The 26,929-nt window shown below is 40.2% G+C and overlaps 1 protein-coding gene across 1 annotated transcript; it reads right to left on the bottom strand.

The window, feature by feature from the left end:
- On the bottom strand, positions 1–24,365 carry LOC5573545 (transitional endoplasmic reticulum ATPase TER94). The gene is made up of 5 exons (XM_001654630.2): positions 24,118–24,365; positions 23,342–23,444; positions 13,982–16,018; positions 1,039–1,193; positions 1–974 (listed from the first exon to the last, which is right to left on the bottom strand). Exons 1-5 carry the CDS (start codon positions 24,132–24,134, stop codon positions 875–877), a joined length of 2,412 nt encoding a protein of 803 aa, XP_001654680.1. The 5' UTR covers positions 24,135–24,365; the 3' UTR covers positions 1–874.
- Between the last annotated feature and the right edge of the window lie 2,564 nt (positions 24,366–26,929).

Raw genomic sequence — 26,929 nt, 5'->3', positions numbered from 1 at the left:
TCACCTTACAGTTCCAGACTCTCTGACCAATAGTCACTACTATACCTAGAGCTAATGCGCATCCTAAGTAAGAATAGAGTGTGGTTCCTAAATAGAAATAATCAATGACGCTTTGGCGTCGAATTCGGAAAAGAGATCTTCCAACGATATCTCCCCATTATATCCACGACAGTCTACCAAAGCATCAATGTGTTCAGAACAGGTTCACCTCCCCTTCTGCTCGATGATTGGATAATATGTGTTCGAATTATGCTAAAGTACTATATCATTGAACGAGTTTGTTTAAAAGGAAAACTGTAGGTAGTCGGGGAGAAAAATACGCATTGAGGTGAAGTAAAACTTAAAATTTTTGTAAGTAGAGTTCAACAAAGGGGTGGGATTGTTATTTAATGATCCAATAAATATAAACAGGATAGATTAGACAGAAAGACAAGGACTTCTCTACTTGACCAACCATATTGTTTCTCTTCCTCAGCTAGATCTTGCTTAAGTTTTACTGTTTTGATAAAAAAAGATAACTTCCCTTACGGTAAATATTCGTATTTTAAGAAAGATTAGAATTTTTCAATCTGGTTGTATGCAATCATTTATAACGGATGGCCCTCTGTCGCCCATGTAAGATTGGCGTTCCATTTTGCTGGCCGATTCCAGCCGGGTAATGGAAATGAGGGCAGAGCTAGAGAGTGTACAAGTCAATAGTTGATCGACCTCCGCGGGTTGTTTGCTTGTGTGTGTTGTGTTTTATGTTATTTTGATGGATATCTGATCTGCTGCTAGCAATTGGGAATGGGCGCGTTACGGATGGACATTCTCGCTCATTTGATATTCTACGGATCAAAAATTGCTGTCTAACGCAAATGGCGCATGCAGCAGTCTAACTGTAGAGATCGTCATCTCCGTTGTCGGCTGGATTGCTCGTCGGTTGACTTGATCCCTGTCCCTGTGAGCTGGAACCACTCTGACCGCCTGGGAATCTGTTGACCGGGAAAACAATCGTTAATCGTAACATTGAGTAAATCGAGGCATAGTGGAATTTACCTGAAGTTGCTTCCAAATCCACGGGACTGCTGTAGCGTTTGCGCAAACATTTCGTACTTGCGAATATCGTTATCGGACACCGACCGACGGGCAAACTTCATTGCCTCTTCGAAGTGCGCCCGGGTGATGTTCGGCACTGGATCATCCTCGTCCATCTGTTGAAAGAAACAAACAAAAATATAGAATAAATTATATTACAGATGAATAAGCAGATATTCCGTATAGTTTTAGAAACTTCAAGACCTTCTCAATCTTCCATAAATGATATATACACCCCAACCTCTTTTTACGACCGTTATCGGGGGTCGTAAAAAAATCGGTCGTAAAAAAAATCAGGGTTATTATTATGTTTTTGAAAAATGCAACGTCTAGATGCGGAAATACTGATTCGACATATTCGGCAAAGTTGAAGCATGGTTTGAGAACTTTCTAAAATGGTCGTTCAAGTTTTCATATTTTGGTAATAGATGGCAACACTGATCGATTGTTATCAAAAGAGCCAATTTTATGGGGGTGTGATATGCAAATACCAAAAAATTTAAAGATAACGATACCGAATGTTCACCAAAGTTGAAGGAAGTGTTGCGTGCCATACAGTCGGCCGAATCACAAATGTTCATGTGGCTGGCAACACTGTTTAGGAAGAATAAAGTAAAGATCAAAACCATCAAACTTGAGCGGAACAGAAAAATATATTGCTTAGCAACATAGCAATACTCTTCATCTGTAATCCAGTTTTTCATGAAGGGTTCAAATTTTTTTTCGTAGCTGGCAACACTGCTTAAGTGAAATTGCGCCACCAGGCAGTTGCGGATATCTCAGGATCCTGACCACTTAGAAAGATGGCGTCTTCGGCAAAGTTGTTCAGTAGCTCAAGGACTATCATTATTCTAGCCAAGAGATTCGAAATTTGGCCATCAGGCGGCGCTAGTGAGCATAGAATTTTTGTTTTCCGGATAGCTCAGGATCCTGACCACTTAGAGGGATGGCGTCTTCGGAAAAGTTGTTCAGTAGCTCAAGCGCTATCATTATAAAGGTTATGAGATTCAGAATTTTGCCACCAGGCGGCGTTAGTGAGCATAGAATTTTTGTTTTGCGGATAGCTCAGGATCCTGACCACTTAGAGACATGGCGTCTTCGGCAAAGTTGTTCAGTAGCTCAAGCGCTATCATTATAAAAGTTATGAGATTCGAAATTTTGCCACCAGGCGACGCTAGTGAGCATAGAATTTTTGTTTTGCGGATAGCTCAGAATCCTGGCCACTTAGAAAGATGGCGTCTTCGGCAAAGTTGTTCAGTAGCTCAAGGACTATCATTATTCTAGCCAAGAGATTCGAGATTTTGCCACCAGACGGCGCTAGTTTTTCAGTAGCTCAAGCGCATTTATTTATGTAGCCATGTTTGGCTACAATCTTTATTCAAACTTGATAAAAATTTCCTTTTTTTTGTATCAAATAGTTAAGGAAGTTGAGATTTGTTTGTACATAATCCACGTTAAATTAACTCAATCATTTTAAATATATTTTTGCGATTCTTTCATGTATTCAAATGAATAAAGAACAATCGGAATAAATAATATACCTAATGGATCTTTAGAATAAAATATTGCTTGAAATTGGATTTCAAGTTTAAAAAATTATCCTAACTAATTGTCAATTATTGGCTTATTACCCTACACGGCAAAGCGAATCTATTCAAATCTGAGTTGTTTCAACGCAAAACCGTTGGTTGGTTGGTTGGTTTGACTTTATTAACGAGATTTTTAGCCCTAGGCTAGTTCATCTCGGGACCAACGGCTTTACTTCCCTTCCGAAGGAAGTCGTCACTATAACTTTTTACGTCATAAGTGACTATGTCGTGGATGGGATTCGATCCCAGGTCCTCGGCGTGAGAGGCAAAACCGTATTTGCGTCCAATAACCCAAATTTGGTTAAATTTTCAAGGCCTCCATTAGGTACTTTGCCTTTGAAGCCATAAGAAAAATTTACTCAAATTTGATTTGATTCAACGCAAGATTGAGTTCATTCAATCCAAGCTTGAGAATAATGCATTTACCCCAATTTGGCTTATTGGGCCAAACTACCCTCATGGAGTAGACGCAGCTCTCTCTCTATTTTTGACAACATTGGTGGGGAAGAGAGAAAATACCGAGAGATTTTGGGTTGAGAGAATAATCGATATAATTAATTTAGGGGAAACTCAAAAGTTAGGTAAACTGTTTTTTTTTTCGTGTAATAATCTAACTTTAGGTTGGTAAAGCATTCAACGCGCCAGATATGAGAAAAGTCTTGATTATTGTATTGTAATAATTCCTTAAATATATTCTGACATGAAATCATAAATCAAGCGTGTTCTAAATAAAGGCGCAAGTCGCATGTCCAATTTTCTTCATCGATTCTCTCTTCTGTGAATAAAGGCAACAAGATGCAAGTTTGTCAGCCTTTTTTCACCTTAGGACGCAAGATTGCATCGCTGCTTAGCGTCCTGAAATGAAAACAATGCAAACAAACCCGCATCTTGTTAGCTTTATTCAACGAAGAGAGGATCGATGAAGAGAAATCGATCATGCGACTTACGCTCTTCTTCTAGAACACGCTTGAAATGAGATATCAAAAATTTTATGGATATTTTACTTAAGAGTCACTCGAAAAATGTTTAAAAGGACTGCGAAATGGAAAGAGTGTGATGAAAGATGGTACAAATCTCACTTCTCATTTTTTCTACAGGCGAAATATATTACAAATAGATTGGAACTAAGTCAAGGGAACTTCTTGAAAATTTAAAATCCGTGAACTGCCGTGAATCGCAAGTCAGTCCCATCTTTAAAAAGTAGACATTTAGAAAATGGGGTGTGAAGTTTCCAAACTCGTTTTCCATACGAATATTCAAAAAATTCCAGAGGACTGGAAGGTGTTCAAATCCTAATGAAACTTTCACAATTTGGTTTTCACTACGATATCTTTCTGAGAAAAATGTATATAAAAAAATCAGAATCAGATTCATTTTTGTGTTACACAATGCGGAAATCTGTAGTGGGACGGGTTGGTGGTCTAATGGCTACCGCTTCTGCTTCATATGCAGAAGGTCATGGGTTCAATCGCAGGCCCGTCCCTTTCCTCGTACTTTGTTTTTGTATATTTCACTTGCTTCTATCTTCCATTCTTCTCAATCTATCACACTTACACCCTATCCGTTCATAGCAAAACGCTAGAACCAGAGACGGACAAGAAACCGTTTCCCTACGCTTTCACTCAATTATCATTATCATTATAGCATGCCTTTCCTTACGCCTGATACATAGGCAGTTTGCTAACCAAAGAGCAAACCTCTCTGCCATGCCTTTCCCCCAACCCCTCCCGCATGAACTGGCGTAGATGCAGTGGAATATACGGTCTACGTGGGAGCCAGTTCAATGCATTATCAATTCCTCCCCCTTCCCTCATTGGTCTGTATTCTGACGTGGCAGGCGCCATTCTTGCTTAAAAATAGAAGACCACCGGCACTTATACACTGAGGGTGTCTGTTAGTCCCAAGCAGTCATTCGGTTGGTTCCTAGTGTAAGTGCAGCTGATCTGGCGATACTGCCCAAGTAACCACGAAGCTGTATATGAATACTTTATGTTTGCTCTATAGTGTGCTATCAGATTTTGTTTTAAAGTAACATAACCTTTAAGAGCTTTATAAAGCATAATTAAAGTGGGAAAGGGCCCCACAACAACCAAATTAATGCAATACTCGGTAAAGCAGTTTTAATGCACAAACCCTACTAAAGCATTTATGTTTGTATATTTAGGGTTCATGATGTATATTAGCTTAAAATAATGTATGTTTAGGGCTTGCGTTAAAAATAAACAAAACAATGAATCCATTGACTACCTTTGGATTTCTTTACCATACCAATGATTTTTTTGTTGGAATCAGGATTCAAATCCACAACTAGGATGATGGATGTACTGGATGCCTGGCGCGTTGGTGTCCTGTGCTAAAGCTGCTGATGTGATAAGGTAAGATAAAAGTTCCTTATTAACGAAGCCACTGTGTGTGTTAACATTACTATTCGCCCAGTTATTACGAATAGAAAGAATTCTCTTCGGCGATTGATTTCCTTTCCTCACCAAATGAAACATCAATAGAAAGAATCACCATTCTTTCTCGTAGAAGAAATAACAGAACGTAACTCACTAAACAAAGCCCTAGCGCATTAAACAGATTTCAGGGGAGAGAAATTGATCGACATTTCCTCTCGCTCTTTATGAATAAAAGAGTCTCATAGATAAAATACAACAATTTTGAATGAATACATATATCCATAGATCATGAAATGGGGGTTCGAGATGAAAGAAAGTCATTTCATTATTCTTCCATATCCCACAAAACGTAATGAGCGAGTGCGAACGTGCTCGTTCGTCTTACTTATTTATTACAGATTCGAGTGCGTTTAATGAGGTTATGTAATCTTGTATGACAGCATAACTGTATATTCACTCTAAACGCTTAGCATAATGCTATATTAAAATAATGCTACAAAGCATTTACAATGTTAATCAAATGCATCATTGCTTGACAGTTATTGAATAAATGCATGATAACATTATCAATGCAAAAAATGTTGACTTTCGACCAAATTAATGCAATAGTATAATGCTTGTGGTTACTTGGGTGGAGTAGCAACCACGGGCGGCCAATCAAGCTCAAGCTCAAGCTACACAATGCGGAAATCTGTAGTGGCACTGGTTTGCTGTTACTTTTCATTATGAGACAATTTGACTTGCTGTTTTTTTCCTACTTTTTCCGAACAAATCTATTTATCTCATTAGGGCAGCTGACAGAGCATTTATCTTCCAATGCTGAAAACTGAACTCAACTCCATTTTGACGAAAATGCAGATGGGACTGACTTGCGATTCACGGAAATGAACATCGAAGTGAGCACATTGAATTTTTTTAGGACGTTTAGAATTAATTTCGAATTATTATTTCACATTACTGAACTCTTGATATTTATTGTAAAACTCCTGAAGCGAATTCTTTGGATTATTTTTTGTTGGATTTCCAGGGAAATTCCAGAAGGAATTAGTACAATTTTATTCATAATGTAGATCAAAATCTTTTCCTGTATTTTTATCGACAAAAATTTGTCCAAATTCAGCTTAAGATCATTTTCTAAATTTTGTCGAGATTTTCACAAATCTTCCAAAAAAGAAAATTTTACATAGAGCAAAGTGGGGCAAAAGTTCGAGTGGGGCAAGAGTTTCTTTTTAAGCTTTCTCAATTTAAAACAAAACTTATAAATGCTATATGGTGGTTCGAATGCTATTGAAGTAAGAGACTTTCACTACAAATATAATTAAAATCGATTGAGATTTGGAAAAGTTATGGGTGTTTGTTTTTTTTCGACGTGAACATTGTAATTTCTGGTCAACCTTTCGTTGCATGAAACCAAATAAAGATAAAAGCTTTTTTAATATTTTATGTAAGGGAATTTCTAGGCCTATCATAAGGATGCTTTGATTTGTATTAGTTTTTGCATAATTGCTTGGACACAATTTTTGGCCCATAGTGGGGCAAAATTTCGAATCAGGGTGGCAAAAGTTCGACCCATGTATAAACTCATGGAAAAATTTGCAAATTGCCTAAAATCCATATATTATCTTCAAATTCAGCGAAATTTGCCTGATCGTGTGAAAAATGGAACCAAAATTTTACACTTTTACTTAGTTTAGCGAAAAACTGCTGTATATTACAATTAATTCTGTTTTGAGCAATTTTGTGATGAAAATTCAGTGTGTATTTTTTAGCAAATATGAGTTTACGGCAGGTATAAACTATACCTGTCATAAAAATATCAATATTTTGTGTTTTAGCCAGCGAACTTTTGCCCCACCGGTAGGGCCATTAGACCACCAACCCCGTCAACTCTTGAAAGATCAGGTTGTGTTCAAAAGGGAAAATCATCTATGGCAATTTTAGCAGTTATAATGTCAAAAATTTCCGAAGGACAGAAGGAAAAATTATCAATGAAAATTTTAGTACATACTATTGAAATGAAAATGATAGTACAGTCAACTCTCCCTTACTTGATATTTCCCCTAACTGCTAACCACTACACGCACAAAAAAAATGTGCGGTAAAAATTACCATTTTAGGGGGTTAACTTAAGCGCTCGCACCGGAAATTTTCAGCAGACCAGAAATGCGCTCGATTTTACCATGTCTGTAGTCGAAATCAGATTGATAAATTATTTCTGTCAAATGTGCCAACAATGTGGACATCCCACCACACTGTAAACATAGTAAATTGATCTGAAATTCCATGGTAGTTTCAAGAATGGGCGTAGTCAGCTAAAATAGTAATTTTTACAACGTAATTAGAAAGAACAACCTATGATCAAAAGAAAGGATAACCGGAGATGGAAATGTTAGCAATTATAATGCCAAAAACATAGCAGCGTTGTCAGATCTCCAAATTGCGATAATAGGAAATTGGGTACCGTAAAGTGCCCTAATTCAGCGCAGTGCCTAATTCCGCGCATTTCATACAAAATTATTTATATAAGGAAATACACATTAATATTTCAACAACTTTTAATGCTATTCGAGGCTACTTTGATTTAGCATAAGTTTGAATCACAAATAAAAGCAAATAAGGCATTTTTTCGCGGCATAAAAAAATAATCAGTGAAGGCCCGTCGGAGTAGACGTCATTTTTCTAATTTTCTTAGCGTCCGTGCTAAGACTGGAGGACAACAACAAAAGCGATTTCTTAATCAAAATATTTTATTTTTTATGCAATATTCCATGGAACTACTTGCTACAGATATGTTTCATGGTGCTTCTATGAAATCTTATCAAATATTACCATAATTATTGAGTTTTATTCAAAAAAGTATTGCGCGGAATTAGGCCACGTCTTTTTTCATACTGCCCTAATTCCGCGCACTGTTCTTCGCATAACAACAGAAAAGTAAAACATGCTATATTCGTCTTCACATCTGTCTATTTCTCTGAAAAGTAACTTTATGCATACATACGTTTCATGCACAAGCGGAATATCGGGAAATCCCACTTAGGCAGCGTCCATAAATGACGTAGCATCTTTTGACCAATTTTTGACACCCCCTCCCCCTTCGTAGCCATTTTTTCCATACTTTGTTCGTAACAAAATCGTAGATTTCCCCCTCCCCCTAAAATGCTACGTCATTTATGGACGGTCCCTTACAGAGAAAAATATCACGTGGTTTATGCACAGCCCCAAAAAAATAGTCTATACATCTGTGCGCACAAAATTGACTTAGCATAATGAATTACACATAACATTGCCAATGTACACTTGTTTATGATTCTTATTTATATTATACAATCCATATAGAATTATTGGAAAAACAACATACGTCGTAATTTGTAGAAGACCCCACAAATTACGACACATTCTCGGGAAATGATTCACGGAAACGATACGATCCCTACATAATTTACGAAGCCTCCATACAAAAAGTATGATAATACGGAGGAGAGGGATTGAAAATGGCCATATTTTGTGTGACGTAATTTATGGATGACCCTTAGGTTCTTCTGAGGTTTCTTTTTTGCTTAAACAAATTAAGTTTCAGTTACCCGTGGTATTAGTGGATACCATTAATTGATTTGCTTAAAATTTATTGATTCCAAGCAATAATGCGAACTAGTCCTTGTATTGTATGAACAGTGCGGAATACAAATACAGGGTGGCCACCAAATATCCATTTTGAAATTCCCGCTTTTTTCCCGGTTTTCCCAATATAATTTTTAAAATTTTCCCGGTTTTTAAATGGGTGTCCCAAACGTAAAAAAAATACATTGAGGTCGTGTTTTGAGTTGAAGATACTAAAAAAGTTTACTGTTTTCAAACTTTCTAACGGTATTTCAGGTGATTTTTCAGTCCAAAAGAAAATATAATATAAAATGAATATAATTCGTTGTAGATTCGCTTGATTTTTTTTGGCACTCATAACATTTTCATGGAATGAAAAATTGCTGAAAAATGTTGAAAGTCGATTATCTCAAAACTAGGTTTTTGTTACTTACACCTCTTTGCTTCTCATTTGTGCCAATAGAACGGTTTCTATTTGTTTATTCTTTTTCACTCACTTTGACAGGAGTTTGTGCAATATGTGCATCTCACTACCCCAATTGAGAATATTTCAGTTCCTGATCTTTCCATTTCCATGTTGAACTGTTCGCCGTATCGAACACCCCTATTGAGAATCATGGTGTGCAACCTAAATGTCAACGGACAGTTTAAGATCTTCTGGCATGACGAAAAATATTGAATGTGTACAAGATTGTTGTAGAATAATTGTTTGCATTTCCATAAATTACTTGATCTATAGCCTGCCCAACCTTTTTGGCTCTTTTTTACATTACGAGTCGCCTCTGCATAAATGGTTGTTGCGTTCGCAATAAAAGTCCGATTTGAGAAATTTGTATCTCAAATGAAAGCTTGGTAAATCAAACTCCTCGTTACGGATGCAGTTAAGTCAAAAAATTGGTGCGGTCCGCGGGCCGGACTGTTTTTTTGTCTTTGTCTGCAGCACTAGCAAAGAGTTTAATATAATTTTGAATTTGTATACATGGATCAATTTAAATGTGATTTTTAGTATTTTAGAAATAAACTTGAGAGATGTTGTTCAAAAAAAAAATGTTTGTTGGGATGTATCTCACCTTACTTATTCAACTCTTAGTCGATATGATAACTAATGTCACATTCAAAACTCTTATGGAAATTTATTGATTAATTAAGGTGAAACAGTTTGGAATCAACTTCTAAGATTGCACTAAAACTTCAAAGGCACAAATCTCGCGAAGAAAGCATCCCACAACAGTGCACTTTCTATTTTGGATTTGTGCACTAGCAGAAAGCTTAAAATAAGAAGATCAGGAACGTTTGCCAACTATTTCTCCAGTTTTGTGCCTTTGAAAACGTGAGTAGGGGGAGAAGTCGGCCATTGTGCCGGCCATCTTTGGATTCCGAGATGTTTCACCTTAATCAGTGACTAAAGAAAACATTGAATCCAATATGTTTGAGTTTAAACCGTCTGCAAGAAATTTTCAAACTCTGATTTAAAACTTTGAGTTAGACAATTTAAAGAAGATTTCAAGCCCTGGTACCGTAAACGTACCATATTTGACGCGGGTCCAAACTTGACGCATTTTCTAATTAATGTTAGCATAAATTAATTCTAGATCAGACTAGCACTCAAAAATGTATTGCTTAATCTTTATTTACATGTTATTGAAGGATTCCAATCGAAAAAAGTTTATATTTGATTGATAATAGTTAAAAAATAAAATTTATTTGAAAATGCATCCGACAAGTGCGTCAATTTTTTCATTCCTTAGTGAATGTGCTAACTATTGTTGATCAATTTTCGTGAAATTATTGTGCTGTTTGACAGCAATATAATCAACAACAGTCAGTAATATTATTTTATTCATGAATTGACGTCGAAAGTTTTCTACTTTTAAGCTTTAAGACATATTGTTGTATGAAAATCTTGTGCGTCAAGTTAGGCACACAATGTTCCTAATTATTTGCTATTTTGTTCAGCATGTTTTGTTGAATCGAAAATAGGAAAATAAATATTTATGGTGCTTGCATTCAAAAAATCCGTCCGCAGAACAATCCGAGGCTTTATGTAATCGGATGTAAAGGGTCATCCATAGATTACGTCACGTTTTTAGGAAGAGGAGGAGGTTCAAGGAAACGCAACGATTCATACAAAATATTCGCACTTTTCATAAAATAAATGTGGCCAAGGTTGAGAGGGGTTGAAAATTGTACAATTTATCGCGGTTTATGGACGTCCCCTAATGTTTCAAGGAAGCTTCAATAAATGCGTCAGGAGGTGAGGTGTAGCTTCAATGATTTGTTTCGTATAATTTATACAATAGGGGGTGTGTCCATGAGATACGTGTCACAAAAACATACCATTTTCTACAAAAACCCCGCCCATTCGCCCTACTTCACACTTTTTATATGAAGCCTTCAAAAAACTTGTATGATTCGTCACATCTTGCAGAACACCTCCTTCCCCCTAATAACATGACGTACTTAATGTATGACCCATATATGGTTCTCGATCTATTTCGAGGCCCATACTGCCGTTGGTTCTACGCATATTTGTCCCGCGGTCCATAAGGGTGACATAGAACATGGGACAAGTAGGCGTAGTTCACGTGTTATAAGTAACGAAGATTATCAAACGGCCATTTTTGGAACCGATTGTTTTCGTTCTAGTTTTTGACCAATTTGTCCTTATTTTAGCAACTACCTTCCCCGTTCCAGCGCAACATAGTTTTCAAATCTTTCCCTTGTTTAATATCACGACGAAGATACATTAAACTAAACAATAATGCTTAACTATGGATTGAACTCAATCGCCGGTTTTACTTTCTACACTAACTAAACACATAGCTAAAGTGACTACCGGATGACGTCATTCAAAACTTTTTCCAAAGGTTCTAACTTTTATGTCCTCTCTAAAACGCTTTTTTTCAATTAATTGAACTATTGAATACTGAAACTGTTGTATATTTTAAACTTTAGCAATTATTTGTAAGTGCGTCAAATAAGGAACATAATGCGTCAAATTAGGCACATTGAAGAATTGATGCGTCAATTAAGGAACCTAATGTGTTCCACAAAAAGTCAATCAAACATGAAGAAAAAATCGTTTAATATTTTTTACTGATTTTTCCCTAATTCTATAATAGTTGAGCTAGCATAGATTCAAATTTCAACAAAATCGGATAGATTTAGACGATTTGACAAGTGTTTGAATTTAGAATTTTCTTAACCGCGTCAAATATGGTATGTCCACGGTAACAGAGGAAAATAAATCATAGAATATTCTTCGAAACATTGATAGTCAACGTGAAAAGTGAATCATTTATAAGAAGTATAGTGTTGATTTAATTTCTTGATTTCTACAAGAAATTAAATCATTATTATTTGGAAATTGTTATTTCAATTATTTTTACAGTTGCTAATGGCAAATCATCGACCATAACAACTTTCTACACCTTATTTTTGGTGGTTTGTAGATTTAGAGCTTGAAGCTGTTCGTTCAAAATGATTTTCCCGGTGACCATCTCAAATTCCCGGTTTTTCCCGTCTTTTTCCCGATGGATTCAAATTCCCGTCTTTTTCCCGCTTTTCCCGGCTCGGTGGCCACCCTGCAAATAGGGGTAGTCGGGGCGGTTTCGCCAATGGGGTGAATGATTTACATTGGCATGGGGGTTTTTCAGAGGCCTCCCTTAGCAGAGTGATTAGAGTCCGCGGCTACAAAGCAAAGCCATGCTGAAGGTGTCTGGGTTCGATTCCCGTTAATGCCAAGAAGAAGATGGGGGTTTTCTCGAGAGAATTGTCTAAAACTATGCAATAAGAAACATATTTAAGCCAAATATGAGCTCAGTAGATTTCGAAAGAGTATTTCATTTCTAAACTTTCCAGTTCAGTGAATAAAATATTTAAATTGTTAGATTCTATGAGATAATTTCACAACATAAAATAGGGTGCTCATATCATCCCATCGACAAAAAAATCGACGAAAAACTCATTCGTGATTTTTTTAAGACAACGGAAATCGTGCATATCTAGTGTATTGATCTAAAAATTGCAATACTAACGACTTTTCTTAAGATGGCCAAATTACCCCACTTTCCCCTAGACGAAATTCACACGTACCAATGCCACGGTATTGGTTATCTTTATTTCATGTGATAGACAAAAAAAATAAGAAAAAAACTGAACGTAAACTAAAAAGATACGGTTCATACAAAACTCTACGTTTTCTCATACAAAAAGTGTTACGGAAGGGGAGGGGGTTGAAAATTTTCAATTTTAAGTGTTACGTAACGAATGGATGCAGCCCCTCATCAAAATTAATGTTAATTTGATTGTTTCATGAGTGCGCGGAATTAGGCATTCTTCTGCGCGGAATATAGAAAAGCGTTTAAAAAATGCGCGGAATTAGGCAATTTCAACGAGGTAACTATTTCAAAAAATTCACGAATGTAAATTATGAATACAGTCTAGTTTATATTTTTCCCATAATCTAGAATAGATTTGCTAGCGATCCACCCATAAAGCTTTTTTATTGATGCAATACTCTTTTTCAAGTAATCATTTGAATCGTTTTATTCCTTAACTGCGCTGAATTACGGCACTTTACGGTAGTACCTATCCTCAAAAACTTGCTCAACTCAGTTTTCGATAATCATGCCAAACGATCGTTATGCTAAATTATTATATGCCTAACTGTTTTATGCCAAATGGCCTACTTCGGCCGTTGTGACTAGTCGATATCTTTATCTCTCAAACAAAACATAAAAACATGATGTAATCGTTATGTCACGGCCCCACATAATTGTCTATTTGGATGATAATCGAACAGTGTTGCCATCTAGAGCCAGAACATGAAAAAGTGAATTGTCAATGGCCATTTTGGAGAGCTCTCCAACTATATTTCAACTTTGACAAATATCTAGGATATCTAATTTCTATTCCTCCTATGAGCCATTTTACGAAGTTGATCAATTGATCGACATTGGTAAACATTGGCTTTGCAAGACTCTCTTGAGCCCAATTCAACTCGATTTCGCTTACCAATACCACTATCAGGAAAAGCTAACCCCAATCTTTCTGATAGTGGTGTTAGTTTGCGTGGGCGGGCTAAAAAGGGCTCAACAGCAACGTTTCTAAAAAAAGGCTCAAGACCTCTTAGGCCCTTTTCAAATGTTTGTCCAGAAATATACATTGATCTAGCACCTCAGAATCACGAGATAATATTCATTTTAGGTGATTTCATACTTATGATGGGTAGTGTATATAATGAAACATGTAGAGCATGGGATAAACATGCAAATAGGAGCAACCAGTCGTGAAAAGAGAAAGAAGTGTACTTACATCCATCGCCGAGCTCTGTCCTTCGGTGCGCTCCCGCTCCCGACGAATTTCGGCTTCAATTGCCTGACGGATGGCCAACTTGCAGGCACGTTGGCAAATTTCAGTCAAATCGGCACCGGAGAATCCCTGAGTCACCTTGGCCACGTACGTCAAGTCAACATCGCCGGCCACCGGGCTCTTGCGCAAGTTTGCCTTCAGGATAGCCTCACGGGACTTGTCGTCCGGCAGCGGAATGTAGATCAACTGATCGAGACGACCCGGACGCAAGATGGCCGGATCGATAATGTCCGGACGATTGGTGGCACCGATGATAAAGACGTTCTTCTTGGCACCCATACCGTCCATTTCAGTCAAAATTTGATTGATGACACGATCAGCGGCACCACCAGCATCTCCCACGTTGCCACCTCGCGATTTGGCGATACTGTCCAACTCATCGAAGAACAACACGCAAGGTGAAGCCGAACGAGCCTTGTCGAAGATGTCACGAACGTTGGCCTCGGACTCACCGAACCACATGGTCAACAGTTCGGGTCCCTTAACCGAGATGAAATTAGCCTGGCACTCGTTGGCAATGGCCTTGGCCAGCAGGGTTTTACCGCAACCGGGTGGTCCGTAGAAAAGCACACCACGCGACGGTTGCATACCAAACTTCAAGAACTTGTCTGGATGCTCCACCGGATATTGAACCAATTCTTGCAGCTCACGCTTGACATTCTCCAGACCTCCGATATCGTGCCAGGTGGTGTTCGGAACTTCGACGACAGTTTCACGCAAAGCAGACGGGCTCGATTTGGTCATAGCGTAACGGAAGTTCTCCATCGAAACGGCCAACGAGTTCAACACTTCAGCGTCGATCTGGTCATCCTCCAAATCGATCAAGTCCATCTTTTCACGAATCTGCTGCAGAGCGGCTTCCGAGCACAGGGATGCCAAATCAGCACCAACATGACCGTGCGATTCGGCGGCAATCTGTTCCAGATCTACGTCATCAGCCAATTTCATGTTTTTGGAGTGAATTCTCAGCACTTCCAGTCGTCCGGTGGCGTCCGGAATTCCGATGTCAATTTCACGATCGAAACGTCCGAAACGACGCAATGCAGGGTCAATCGAGTTGGGCCGATTAGTGGCCGCCATCACAATCACATGAGAACTCTTCTTCATACCATCCATAAGCGTCAACAGCTGCGACACGATACGACGTTCCACCTCACCGTGGGTCTTCTCACGTTTTGGTGCAATGGCATCCAATTCGTCGATGAAGATGATAGCCGGAGATTTCTTTTCAGCTTCCTCAAAGGCCTTACGCAGATTGGATTCCGATTCTCCGGCCAATTTGGACATAATTTCCGGACCGTTGATCAGGAAGAAGAAAGCGCCCGTTTCGTTGGCAACGGCACGAGCGATCAAGGTCTTACCTGTTCCGGGTGGACCGTACATAAGAATACCTCTTGGAGGTTTCACACCGATCGCCTTGAACAGCGAAGGATGTCTCAACGGAAGCTCAACCATTTCCTTGATTTGGGCCAACTGCTTGCGGCAGCCACCGATATCATCGTAACCGACCGCATTCAGCGCTTCCTCTTCCTCTTCGCGCTTGATCGGATCACCCTCACAGTGGATAACCGTTTCCGGGGCCACAATACAGTATGGCGACGGATCAGCTCCGACCACCTTGAACTCAACGGCACGCATTCCTCCGCGCACGATAAACGTGTCATCGCTGTGGATGGGCCGGTAAGCTTCCAGGAAGTACGGACGCAGATACACATCGAACAGATTACCGGTCAGACCCTCAACGGTGTCGTCGATGGGCAAGATGTGCACTCGCTTGCCATACTTGACATCCGGGCAAGACTGAATGGACACGACGTCCCCCAAGCGCACACGCAGATTATTGCGCACCACGCGGTTCATGCGGATCTTCTCGTCCGGGCAGTTGTCGTCGGACAAGACGATGCAAACCGTTTCCTTGCGGCGTTTGCCCTTCAGCAGGACGGTGTCTCCACGGAACAGCTGCAATTCGTCCATCTTCGCCTGTTGGTAAAAAAGACAAGACATTGTGAAGTTAGATTAGTAATTTGCAAGTCTAGATTCTTGTTTTGTTCGTTTTTAGGTGCATTAAAAATATTTGAATGATTGAGATAGTAGTGTGTGGTCTTTCGATTCCATTGCATAGGGTGAACGATGAAATCAAGGCCAATCGTGTTTGGTTCGCGTTGTGCGAGTGCGAAAAGATGTTCGCATCGATAAAAATCCACATGTTTGATCTGTGTGTTTAAAATTATGGAGCGATCCACGAACGTCCATATCAATTTGTTGTGATTTGCTTGCAAACTTCGTGTGTGTTACAAATTTAATTCTTTAGTTTTGTTTTATGGACTGATTTTTCTAGTTTTCAGCTTTGAATAAAATGGAATATACTAATCATGGGCTTCCCAATGTATGCATTTGCGGCACTCATTTGTTTGTGAAAAAATCATTGAACTGAACTTGCGACAAGCAGAGGTGCCTCGAATCCATATTTTGGGGCGCTATGTGGTTTTCTTGTTTTGCAAATCTGTAAGTGAAACACACGACCTTGACGTATGGATTTTTTTCAGTGCGTGTTCAGCAGTCGAGGACGGATCGCCAACTGATGAGCTTGTTTCATGTTTATAACACATTTTCATCCTGTGAACGTTACGTTTATGTAATTTTCAATCAAACTTTGGATGATTCGTCAATACAAGTGTCGACATAAACCCTTTTTCCTGTTAGTTTTAATATACATATACCATAAAGTGCCTTAATTCCGCGCATTTCATACAAAATTATTTATATATGGTAATACACATTAATATTGCACCAACTTTTATTGCCATTTGGTGCTACTTTGATTTAGAATAAGTTTGAATCACAAAGAAAAGCAAATAAAGCATTTTTTCGCGGTGTAAAAAATAATCAGTGGAGGCGCGTCTAAGTAGACGCCATTTTTCTAATTTCCTTAGCGCCCGTGCTAAGACTGTAGGGCACAAACAAACGCGATTTCTTTATTGAAAATGTTTTATTTTTTCTGCAATATTCTATGGAACTACTTGCTACAGATATGTTTCATGATGCTTCTATGAAATCTTATCAAATATTGGCATAATTATTGAGATTTATCCCAAACAGTTCCTTAGCCTCTTGCCCAGCAACTCCTATCCCTACCTCCTCGCGGTACTGGCCGGGGTACGAGTAACCTTAGGGAAGATCTTTGGTCGTATGCTGACAGGGAAAGAGGGGTTTGCTTTTGCTTTTGCTTCTGCAAACCTTGAGCGTCTGTACTCCATGTTAGGAGCGTCTGTTCCCCATGTCAGGGACGGCTGATCATCGTCCGAGTCCCAGAAAAAGACTCTAAGCTAAACTGTGCACAATGGTCCTCCGAACATTTCGGGGGAATGGTCCTCCGGAAATCTAGGGGGTTGGTGTCAGGCCCTGCAAGCCAGCCGTAAAAGAATCAAGCAACGAATAATCAACGAGTGAATACGAACCGGGACAATCGGCGAAGACCACAGCGACGTAAAGGGACTAGCGATTGGAAGCTCGGTATGTGGAACTGTAAATCTCTCAACTTCATCGGGAGCACACGCATACTCGCCGACCTGCTGAAGGACCGCGGATTCGGCATCGTAGCGTTGCAGGAAGTGTGTTGGAAGGGATCAATAATGGTGCGAACGTTTAGAGGTTACCATTCCATCTACCAGAGCTGCGGCAATACACATGAGCTGGGAATAGCTTTTATAGTGATGGGTGATATGCAGAGGCGCGTGATCGGGTGGTGGCCGATCAATGAGAGAATGTGCAAGTTGAGGATCAAAGGCCGGTTCTTCAACTTCAGCATAATAAACGTGCACAGCCCTCACTCCGGAAGCACTGATAATGATAAAGACCATTTTTACGCGCAGCTCGAACGCGAGTACGACAGCTGCCCAAGCCACGACGTCAAAATCATCATAGGAGATCTAAATGCTCAGGTTGGCCAGGAGGAGGAATTCAGACCGACGATTGGAAAGTTGACGAACGAAAACGGCCTACGACTAATTGATTTTGCCGCCTCCAAGAATATGGCCATTCGTAGCATCTACTTCTACAGAATCGCAAATCCACCACGTTCTGATTGATGGTCGGCACTTCTCCGACATTATCGACGTCAGGACCTATCGTGGCGCTAACATCGACTCTGACCACTATCTGGTGATGGTCATACTGCGTCCAAAACTCTCCGTCGTTAACAACGTACAGTACCGACGGCCGCCCCGGTATGACCTAGAGCGGCTCAAGCAACCGGATGTCGCAGCGGCATACGCGTAGCAACTCGAGGCTGCATTACCGGAAGAGGGTGAGCTGGACGAAGCCCCTTTTGAGGACTGCTGGACAACAGTAAAAGCAGTCAACAACGATGCAGCTGAGAGCAACGTCGGGTACGTGAGACGGAGTCGACGGAACGATTGGTTCGACGAGGAGTGCCAGGAGGTTTTAAAGGAGAGGAATGCAGCGCGGGCGGTCATGCTGCAGCAAGGTACCCGGCAGAACGTGGAACGCTAAAAACGGAAACGGCAACAGCAGATCCGCCTCTTTCAGGAGAAAAAACGCCGCCTGGAGGAGACGGAGTGCGAGGAGATGGAACAGCTGTGCCGGTCTCAGGAAACGCGTAGGTTTTATCAGAAGCTCAACGCATCCCGCAACGGCTTCGTGCCGCGAGCCGAGATGTGCAGGGATAAGGATGGGAGCATTCTGACGGACGAGCGTTAGATGATCGAAAGGTGGAAGCAGCACTTCGACGAGCACCTGAATGGTGCTGAGAGCACAGGCAATGAAGGACGGGACAACGGAGGAAATGCCTTCGCCAGTACTGCGGAAGATGGAAATCAAACAGCCCCCACTTTGAGGGAGGTTAAGGATGCCATTCATCAGCTCAAGAACAATAAAGCTGCTGGTAAGGATGGTATCGGAGCTGAACTCATAGAGATGGGTCAGGAAAGGCTGGCCATTTGTCTGCACCGGCTGATAGGCATAATCTGGGAAACAGAACAGCTACCGGAGGAGTGGAAGGAAGGGGTAATCTGCCCCATCTACAAGAAAGGCGACAAGTTAGATTGTGAGAACTTTCGAGCGATCACCATTCTAAATGCGGCCTACAAAGTATTATCCCAGATCATCTTCCGTCGTCTGTCACCTGTAGTAAACGAGTTCGTGGGAAGTTATCAAGCCGGCTTCGTTGACGGCCGATCGACAACGGACCAGATCTTTACTGTACGGCAAATCCTCCAAAAATGTCGTGAGTACCAGGTCTCAACGCACCATTTGTTCATCGATTTCAAGGCGGCATACGATAGTATCGACCGCGTAGAGCTATGGAAAACCATGGACGAGAACAGCTTTCCCGGGAAGCTCACGACGATGGAAGGTGTGTAAAATTGTGTGAAGGTTTCAGGCGAACACTCCAGTTCGTTTGGATCCCACCGGGGACTACGACAAGGTGATGGACTTTCGTGCATGTTGTTCAATATTGCGCTAGAAGGTGTTATGCGGAGAGCCGGGCTTAACAGCAGGGGTACGATTTTTACGAGATCCAGTCAATTTGTTTGCTTCGCGGATGATATGGACATCGTCGGCCGAACATTTGAAAAGGTGGCAGACCTGTACACCCGCCTGAAACGCGAGGCAGCAAAAGTTGGACTAGTGGTGAATGCGGTCAAGACAAAGTACATGCTAGCTGGTGGGGCCGAGCGCGACAGGGCTCGCCTAGGTAGCAGTGTTACGATAGACGGGAATACGTTCGAGGTGGTCGACGAGTTCGTCTACCTTGGATCCTTGCTGACGGCTGACAATAACGTTAGCCGTGAAATACGGAGGCGCACCATCAGTGGAAGTCGGGCCTACTATGGCCTCCAGAAGAAGCTGCGGTCAAAAAAGATTCACGCCCGCACCAAATGTACCATGTACAAAACGCTCATAAGGCCGGTAGTTCTCTACGGGCATGAAACGTGGACAATGCTCGAGGAGGACCTGCAAGCACTTGGAGTCTTCGAACGTCGGGTGCTTAGGACGATCTTCGGCGGTGTGCAGGAGAACGGTGTGTGGCGGCGAAGGATGAACCACGATCTCGCCCAACTCTACGGCGAAACTCAGTATCCAGAAGGTGGCTAAAGCTGGAAGGATACGATGGGCAGGGCATGTTGCAAGAATGCCGGAAAGCAACCCTGCAAAGATGGTATTCGCTTCGGATCCGGTTGGTACAAGAAGGCGTGGAGCGCAGCGAGCTAGGTGGGCGGATCAAGTGCGCATCGATTTGGCGAGCGTGGGGCAGAACCCTGGATGGAGAGATGCGGCCACGAACCGAACATTGTGGCGTGAAATTGTTGATTCAGTGTTATCTGTGTAGATGTTAACTAAATAAATGAATGCATGCAAGTTTGTCAGTTTGTATGGCAATTTATTTGCCTAATTTGCCACAAAATTCAAACTTTATGTGTATAACAATACTTATCAACAAAGTTTATACTACTTTCGATGCGGAAAAGTTAGTTTTCGGTGCTTTGAAAAAGTATGGTATTTTCCCATATAAGAGAAACGAAGAATTTAGTATGGAGACAACAAGCATGTTGAAAAATTCGGTTTAATCTAAATTTAATCGGAAAGTTTCAACCAAATGTTATCTAAAATGAGTGTTTAAATCCTATTTTGCATGTTTGGTGGATCGGACCACAAACAAATTTGTTAAATTATACTTTAAATTGTATGTAAACATCAATAAAACCAGTGTTTAATGCAACTTTGGCGACCTGTAGCTAAAAATTGTGACGTGCTGGAACATTTCTAAGAATGGCATCAGATTCAGCAATCCCTAATCTACACATAAAACATATTTTTACGATTTTTGAGATTTTGTCACACTGTTTGGTTTAAACTTAAATTTGGGGTATATTTTGTTTTCCGTATCGCTTTTGAAATGTCAGATAGGAACAACCCCACCCCATAGGCCTTTTCATGTGACAGATCCGTCTATGCATTTGTTTACATCGATGGAGGACCGGTGCTAACACGGGCCTGTCATTTTCATAGAAGAAATGTCAAAGTGCTTCCCGATCAGCTGATTTGAGACGTCATTTGAATAGGCCTATTAAACATTTCAAGACTAACAATTCAAAAGGCCTCATCTCCAAAAAGTAAACAATGAGAAAAATGCAATCTTGTTTTGTCAAACAATAAATCAAATTTAAATTATGAATTTAGGCATTGTATGTTATTTTATCGTCCAGAAAGTCGATGGATAAACTGATTTACAGCTATGAATATTCATTACTATCATTTTAGCAAAAAATCCTGCTAAAAAACGAGTCAAAGGAAATGAGGCTTTTATTTCACCAAAAGCTGTGCACCCCTTTTCATTTGTGCCCATAAACGCCGACCGACGCTGATGAGACCTGCGAGTTGACGCCTTTGTTTACTCTAGAATGTGTTGAGGCCTTCTAGTTGTGGCTTGTTTTTTCATCATCTTCAGATGTGGCCTTTTGAAAATCATTCAAAATTGATGATGAAATAAGAAAATTGAAGTGTAGAAGAATGTTAAGTGGTGAAGTTAAGTACATGGAGATCCCTACAGCAGGAGAAGATTCGTGCGGTCGATTAAATATGTGATTGATTGAACCCTTCCTCATCCATGAACATTATGTATGTGCTACGCGAGTTTGTCGTCGAGAAAATGTATGGAAATATTGATTCAATTGAAATTATATTGCAATTGAACGTTATTTTTCATGCAATTGAAACCAAATCGTGTTTTTGTTGATAAGTTGTGAAGTACAGACAGGCTGACACAGGTATTATTAGGTAGTATGATACAAAATACATCAGTCTACAGGAACCCGACGGAAAACTTGATAATGTTCGCCGTTTAGACAACCACTGTATAAAATAATACAAGGAGCAGTCGCTCCGTAGTATAACCTGCATCTACTTAGTGAATTCAAAAGGTTTTTCGCAATCTACATTGCAATTTTGATGTTTGTTTAACAGGCCTCAACTCGGTTTCCGTCAGATATAGAAATAAGGCCTTTTTTAGAAAAAGCCGCATTTGCGATGAATATCCTGGTTAGCGGAAAATGAGATGGGACCTTTTAGAGAAATGTTATTTTTTCAACTTTTATGCATATTTTTAAATGACTATTGTATGTTTTAGTAAGAATAGGCTCTTATACACTAAAATCAGCAGAAAACCGATTTGTTTACATTTTGGACTTGAGGCCTTTTCAATTGTTGGTCTTGATTTGACAGTTCAACAGCCGACCAAATTGGTTGAAAATCGGTCGATTGTTGCACCGACGCTTATGGAAGGTAAACACAGGGATCCGATTTAATAGGGTGGGCCGACGCAATCCTACTAAATAGGTGGATAAATCGGTATTTTAAGTAAAATTCAAGCAAGTTGACCTACTAAACATCAGATTTCCTCGGTCACCTGATTTAATCTAGCGATTAGTCAGTTGATTGCTGTGTTAAACTTCCATAAGCGTCGGTGCAACAATTTTGAGCTATTATTTTGAGCGATTTCACCTGGTGCTTAATTTTTTAGCCGGTATTGTGAAAATTTTCAAATTTAGTGATAATTAAACTGAGTATTTTTGTAGTTCACAGCCAAAATTTCATGCCGATTGCTCATATGGAAAGAAAGTTATAGCATGCCAAAGCTGAGCATTTTGTATGAAAATCGGCTACAGTTAAACCTCCATAAGTCGATGTTCCATGACTCAATATCGACTCATGGAACCATACTAGGAACAAAATTTCTTGGTTACTATGATGGTCCCGTGAAACAGCTTTCCAAAAGATTTCTGTTCCATGACTCGATATTTCCATGAGTCAATGGTCCCTTCAATGTCGATTCATGGAGGTTTCACTGTATTATTCTGAACACAACTGTATCTGTAGGGCAATTTGGCCACGTCAGGCCCATTATGACTAAGTTATGAACTGATAAGATTTCATCAGTTATATTAGATGAGAAAAAAAATCAGTACAGTACCTCACGTTTTCTATACATTTTTGAGATAGTTTTTAATACTTGATGTTCTTCAGTTTAAAAAATAACAGATAATTAATTTATTGGTGGCGTAAAACTAAGATCAAACTTTTCCATGGTCCATTCAAAGTTGCATGTGCATAAGAAAAACAACTAGTTTAAAAAATAGAAAGTTGCAATACAAGTGTTTTGTTTTTTCATACAAGCTGTATGGAAGCAAACATAAAGCATGCCAATATTCTAAAAATTATATTCTTTTCTGTTGAACGTATAAATCACCTAAAAACACTGTTGGAAATCTCAATCATCCTTACCTGGGACAGCGAAATGACCGAGTTGTCATCGTTGCCGGCTTCGTCCACGATCAAACGGTTCGGGCGCTCCTTCCGCTTCAGAATCGCGGTCGCCAAATCCTCACTGCAAACAGAAAAACATGAAACGAGAAATGAGACGATGAAAGGCCAATTACAAAAGGAGGTAAACAAGGTTGGAAGAGTGCAAAATGCAACACAACATAAAATGTTCAAAGTCATTAGCCTTTTGACGTTATGCTGCAGCATTTTCCTTTGTTTGACAGGGAGGACAAGAAAATCTCCGTCTCACCAATACGAAAAGGGGGTAGGAAAATTTTCAGGTTAGATTTCACCAGTAATACTTTTTCGCAGATTTTCATTGATGAATAAGATATTTAAACTTGCTTAACAATGTTTACGCTAATGCCTTCCGGGGTTTATCTCTTCTTTATGTAATTCATGCAGAATGTTCGATATTTTGTTGTTTCAGGTAAATATTGGTCGGCATAAAAACAAAATGGTAAGCGACAGCAGACGTCGAATGATTTGGAACATTCTAGATAAAAATCAATAATTACTCCAAGATTTCGTCAAGCATTTCATCACTATCTTGTGAAATCATAATTTCAAATCGTCTTCCTGAAACTTCATCAACTTCCTCGTCATCAGCAGTTCGCCACTTCTGATTCAGACGAGTCCGCTTTGGACACATCATGACAAGCGAAAATTGAAGCAAATGGAGCCATCATTGGTCGAGAAAAAGGAAATCATCACCTCATCACGGAATCGGTACTCACTTCTTTCCTTCGGCCATGGTATCCGGAACTAGATCGCTACTTCGAGTATCACTTGACGAATCTGAACTTGATCCTGTTCAACTGCTAAATCAATCGTCACAATGGAATTTTCTTTTCGTTTCCGCTGATGAGCTTTCTTTTCTTCACCCGTCGAAAAACTTGCTGATGAGAAAAACCGACCGAACAAACGATGACTCTTCCAACTAGTCTGAAACTCAACTGACGGACGACGAAGACGAAGCTCGAGTTTGCAGGTGACAAGACGGCGGCTTTTTTCGTCGAGATTTTGCGATGACAGCGCGATTTAGTGGGCTCTTGCGGGGAGAGCGGGGGTGACGGTCGCAAGCCGGTGGGTTGTCGCGAGTGTGTTATCGATGTTGCAACGAGGGGCTGAAGCGATGAGTTTTTACTTGCGGATGAAGGGAGTGACACCACACTGAGAACAGCGTTGCGGTTGAAAATACCTGAGAGAGACTCGCGAAGAGGAAAAATATCAACGTCATATGCAGCCCAGATTCCCCTCTCACGAAACGTCAAATGCAGCCCACCGTTTTTATGGCTGAAAAAGTGAAAAGTATTGTGTTCAAAGTAAACTGTTATTAAAATCCTCAGTCGGCGGAGCAGTTTTTTTTCCAAAGTTGCTGATAAATCTAAGCAGAAGATGAATTATTTCTAATGTCTGCTACGTTTGCTGGCATGGAATTTCACACAAACGGCTATTTATGATTCGATGTGATGCAAACTCAATCATTTTTTGCTGAGAGATTCATGTGTGGATTTGAACAGCATGCGCATAATTGGTATAAACACAAAGTGGAATAAGAAAAAAAACTCAGCAATCACAGAAAAAGAAGACCGTCTCCGCGAGTCTCGTCTCAGGAAAATACTATATCGGAGGGTTAAATTAAATACACAACGCCACTTGGTTTGTGCAGACTAAATTCGCATTTATTTAGAATATTTTGTGCATTCAATTTTACCATGGCACCATTTGTATAGTAAAAATTACTATATCATGGTTAAAAACTTGCAGCAGACCAGAATCGAACCGAGGATCTGGCGATTGTCAAGCGCGAACGCTAGCCGCTCGGCTATCGACGCGGTTAGATTAAGAAGGAACAAAACGTAAACAAAAAGCGTTCATGATAGCTCAATCGTGGTTGGAATAGTAAATTTAAAAACACGTTCATGGTTCTCATTACTGCAACGCTTGTTTCAGTGCAGTGACACAAAGAGAGACACGCTGGAGCACCAAACTGCAAAGCGCTCGCCAGTCCAGCGTCGCGATGATTGAGCGATATTCAGCGATTAGGGCTTATTCACCAATTTCATAACGCTGAAGAGGGTTGGTGGGTGTCTTCATAATGTTACGGCTCATACAACATTTCTCGCGTAACAATTCTAAAGGGCCAATGATCAAATTGTAAACAAATCGGGTTTTGATACCATTCGATAGCACCTCCCAACACCCACAAACTATGCAAACATTGTCAACATAATCATAAAACTTACCGTTATAAACTCGGTTTTCAAAACGGCCAATAACCGCTTTTTTCCAAATCATTCATTGGCCCCCGCTCGAATAGGCCAATGATTGGTTCTCGCTCCATCAAGAAGGCCTACAATCGGAAAATTTCGCAAACTGTCATTGGCCTTAGCATGGTGAGAGGCCAATGACTCTCTCTTGCTCATTCATTGAAAACCGAAAAGGCCTAGCCTTGGGCCAAGCACGCTTATAAAATTCTATTTTGGCCAATAAAAAAGGCCCATGCCTTGTTGAAAATCAAAAATTGGCCAAGCATTTAAACTCATCATTTTTTCCGCATTTTTGTCAGTTTTCAGAATAAAATCGATTATTAGTGTGTAGTAATAGTAAATCGTCACTCAACTAGCAAGAAATCACATTGATTGATTTGAATACTGAGAAATAGGAATTGAAAATGTGGTGAATAATGTTCAAATTGAATTTTCTCAGAGTCAACGATCTGAGGATTGGCCCTTTAGAAATGTTACGCGAGATTTGTAGAATATACATACAAAAAGCGTTACGAGGGGTGGGTGGATATCAAAAATGGTCATTTTCGGCGTTATGAAATAAATGAATGAACCCTTACCTCAACCGTGTGCTGGAATACGGGCGTATGTCGCAAGATCGATTTCTTTCAGGGGGGGTATACGCAACGAGGTGCGCCTACTGTTCATGTTTTGTGGGTTTGGCTCACAACGCTGCTAGACATCCCGCTGTTTGAGTGTTGAAATGCATCAGCATCTGCTGCCTGGCATGGCCCGCGTTTCGACCTGTGCTGTTTAGGTCGGCCCGCGTGAGAGATGATGTTGTTTGGGCCGGCCCGCCCGAAAGATGATTGTTAGGCGAGCTTTGTTTGTAGTTGACAGCCGTACACCCACCCTGATTTTTTTTCATCGATCCTCTCTTCTGTGAAAAAAGGTGACAAGATGCAAGTTTGTGAATGAAGGTGACAAGATGCAAGTTTGTTAGCATTTTTTCGCTTCAGACCGCTTGATAGCGATGCAATCTTGCGACCTGAAGTGAAAAAATGCTGACAAACTTGCATTTTGTCACTTTTATTCACAGAAGAGAGGATCGACGAAGAGAAATCGATCATGCGACTTACGCCCTTATTCAAGAAAACGCTTGATTTGTAAATCCACTGGTGCACAGCCAATTCAGATTACCGACCCCAGTAAAATTTTACTGCGGGTTTTGGAACTACGGTTTTTCCGGTAATTTTTATACTGCTTCGCGACTAAAAATGGGTGAACCAACGTGCGAAGTTCCATTTTTGACCAACTT

This window comes from Aedes aegypti, chromosome 2, assembly GCF_002204515.2.
Source record: "Aedes aegypti strain LVP_AGWG chromosome 2, AaegL5.0 Primary Assembly, whole genome shotgun sequence".
NCBI classification, from domain to species: Eukaryota; Metazoa; Arthropoda; class Insecta; order Diptera; family Culicidae; genus Aedes; species Aedes aegypti.
This window is presented reverse-complemented; position numbering and strand designations above follow the sequence as displayed.

Coding starts and splice junctions, on each gene's coding strand:
- LOC5573545 (XM_001654630.2), bottom strand. Junction 16,019..23,341: donor CGGTCATTTCGCTGTCCCAG/GTAAGGATGATT, acceptor TTTTACCAACAG/GCGAAGATGGACGAATTGCA. Junction 975..1,038: donor GGATTTGGAAGCAACTTCAG/GTAAATTCCACT, acceptor CCCGGTCAACAG/ATTCCCAGGCGGTCAGAGTG.